This window comes from Cervus canadensis, chromosome 6 (genome assembly GCF_019320065.1).
Source record: "Cervus canadensis isolate Bull #8, Minnesota chromosome 6, ASM1932006v1, whole genome shotgun sequence".
Taxonomy (NCBI): domain Eukaryota; kingdom Metazoa; phylum Chordata; class Mammalia; order Artiodactyla; family Cervidae; genus Cervus; species Cervus canadensis.
The window spans coordinates 22,407,509-22,410,719 of record NC_057391.1 but is presented as its reverse complement, the minus strand read 5'-3'; the positions used below and the strand labels follow the sequence as shown (position 1 = coordinate 22,410,719).

General features: G+C 40.4%; 1 gene segment (V, D, J or C); it reads left to right on the top strand.

Annotated features, from left to right (window-relative positions):
* On the top strand, positions 1–709 carry LOC122444033. The segment is given in 2 exon segments: positions 1–91; positions 250–709. Coding segments are annotated over 2 exon segments (399 nt in total).
* Positions 710–3,211: the final 2,502 nt, after the last annotated feature.

The window sequence follows — 3,211 nt, the reverse complement described above, 5'->3', positions numbered from 1 at the left end:
AGACTGCAGGTCCACAATTGATCCTAAATGGGAAAAACAATGAAGGCACCCATTGGAGCTTTAATCGCGTTCTTATGGCTACAACTGGACTGTGAGTTGAGGGTTTAAGAGAAATAGAGTGTATTAGTAGCTATTCGTTAGATGCCAAGCCTGGCTTTATTCTGGTTGTTATAGAAAAGGGAAAGTAAACTGTGGAACTTAATAATCTGACAACTCTTCTTCTTTCTCTGACTTCTGCTTTCTCCATAGGTGTCAGTTTTGGAAACGAGGTGGAGCAGAGTCCTTCTACCCTGAGTGTCCAGGAGGGAAACACCCCTGTTATCACCTGCACTTACACAGACACAGCTTCAGAGTCTTTCCCTTGGTATAAGCAAGAACCTGGGAAAGGTCCCCAGCTCCTTGTAGCTACTCATTCAAATATGGGTGAAAAAAAAGACCAGAGACTGACTGTTTTATTGAATAAGACCGCCAAACGTCTCTCCCTGCACATCGCAACCATCCAGCCTGGAGACTCAGCTGTCTGCTTCTGTGCAGCAAGGACACAGCGCTGCCCAGGCAGCCGCTACCTGTACTCATACTTGTGACGGGCAGCCCCCTTCTCTGGTGCAACCTTCAAAGTAGCATCTGTCATATTGTTTGTCTGCAAGTGGAAACTGATGTGTTAGACAAGCATAGAATAAGAAGGTTAGGTTCAAGATGACCCAGAAAGTATGACACGTTTTATGGATAATTGCTGTTTACTGAATTCTTGAAGGGAGTTAGCATTGTTTTGTTTCAAAATTGTAAGATTGCCTTTACATTTGCCACTCAGACTTCTTTTCTATAAATAACCTCTTGGTATCAATTCACAATCCTTATTATGAATGGGTTTTTTAATATGGTGTTTTGAAAACAACATTTATTATTTTTCTGATTATATATTGCATGCCAATTATAGGGAAATGTGTGATATCCAATAAATATGATATTGAAAATTCTGCAATCACATAATATTGTGAATATTCAGCTTACCTTTTAAATAAATTATTGTTACAATAGGCTTATAATTTTTTTCACTTACTATTATATGTTGAATTGAGCATTTCCCATTCACATAGTTGATTATCAGTAGATGTTTATTAAAGAAATAAGAAAGGGTGAATCCTGAAATGCAGGAGACCCTGGTTCAATTCCTGGGTTGGGAAGATCTGCTGGAGAAGGGGTAGGCTACCCACTCCAGTATTCTTGGGCTTCCCTTGTGACTCAGCTGGTAAAGAATCTTCCTGCAATGTGGGAGACCTGGGTTCAGTCCCTCGGTTGAGAAGATTCCCTGGAGAAGGGAAAGGCTACCCACTCCAATATTGTGGCCTGGAGAATTCCATGGGCTATATAGTCCATGGGGTCACAAAGAGTCAGACATGATGAGCAACTTTCACTTTCACTTTAACAGGCATGCATGATATGTGAACTGTGTTAAAAACCTGTAACTACCACTGTATGTATACTTTTTGTAATTTAATGTATCCAAGATAGATCCACAAGTTCATCTACTTAGTTAATTTCGTTTTTGCTAATGATTGGTTTAAAAAGGAGTTTAGAATAGTTATTGCATAGACAGCCTGGTATTGTTTCTTTTCAGTATTTAAGATAAGATTATTTTAAAACACATTAATTCACATTTGGTATGAGAGTGTTAAAAAAATCTGTTCTGGACATGAAGGCATTTTGAATAGCAGACGTACTATCAGGAGAAACTTTCACTGAGAAGCGTAACAAAGTTGAATAACCTGAGGGGAAATTAATATTTTATATTAGTCAACTGATTGGTAGAAAAAAGTTGGGTGTTTTAGGTTGGGGAACAATTTGTGCTATGTGTGGTACCATCAGATTTAATGGAGATTCCAGGGCAGGATCTGAAAAAAACTTCAACCAGTTTAGCTGAGGCTGTAATTACCTTGAGATAGGAAGGTAAGTTCTGTTCAACTTTAAGGGGTAGGCCGTAGGTAACAGCTCTCTGCTGTCTGTCATTGTTGACTAAAAAGATGCACAATGTGAGAGCTGTGAGCTAAGTTTTACTTGGGGCAAAATGAGGACTGCAGCCGGGGAGACCAAAGCTCAGATAGCTCTGAGAGACTGCTCCAAAGAGGTAGTGGGGGAATGTCAACATATAAGATTTTGGTAAAGGGGGAATTCCATGCAATCAAATGCTTACTTTACAAAAAATTTTCTGCTAGTCCCAAGGAACTGATGTCACCATGAAGGGATTTAGTGCTTTTCTAGATATGAAGAGATGCAAGGATTGGGATCATGAAATAATTCCTGAAAATATCTAACTATGTAAAGACCTGTTTCACCAGTTTCCCTGGAGCACAGAGTGCCTCACTGTCCACCCTGCATTACCCTCAGAGGGTTTTGAAAGTCAGCAGCTGCAGCAGCACAGGGTTCAATCTCTGTAGAGATAGAAGACAAATGCCCTTGCTGTTGTTCAGTTGCTGGCAAATACTCTTGGTAAGTGCCAATTTGTAGCTGACAACATGTTGATTAGTAATATTCTTAGGCATGGCTTTCCTTTCACATTCTCACACAAATATTATAATCAATAGTGGTCTTATGATCAACTGTCCTATGGAGGTCTCTTGTGATATATTCCTTTAGAACTAGGTGCACAGAATATAGAGGCTTTTTGAGGCTCTTTCGGGCTTCCCTGGTGGCTCAGATGGTCAAGAATCTGCCTACAAAGGAGGAGACCTGGGTTCAATCCTGGGGTTGGAAAGATCCACTGGAGGAGGGAATGGCTACCCACTCCAGCATTCTTGCCTGAAGAATGCCATGGACAGAGGAGCCTGGCAGGTCTGGGGTCGCAGAGAGTCAGACCTGGCTGAGAGTGTTCCAACTGAATTAATGGGAACAATATAAATTCAAAGTTCTGATAAGCTGATGACCAATATCTAGCATCTATTAGCCCTCTCTGAACAGTCCTGGACTGTCAGAACAAATAGAGAGGAGAAAGGGACCACTGTGATAGGACTCCATGTCTTCGAGATTCACTTTAGGCTTCTGCAAAAGGAGAGTATCTTTCCTCCTACTATTAGGTCCCAAGTTAGGGAACTGAACAGATGTGGTGAAGAATTACAGTGATTGCTATATTGATATGTAGGTTGAGAAAGCTGCAGTAATTAACACAAACTGATTTGTCTGCTTTTCATAAAGCAATTTATTTCTATCTTAAGTG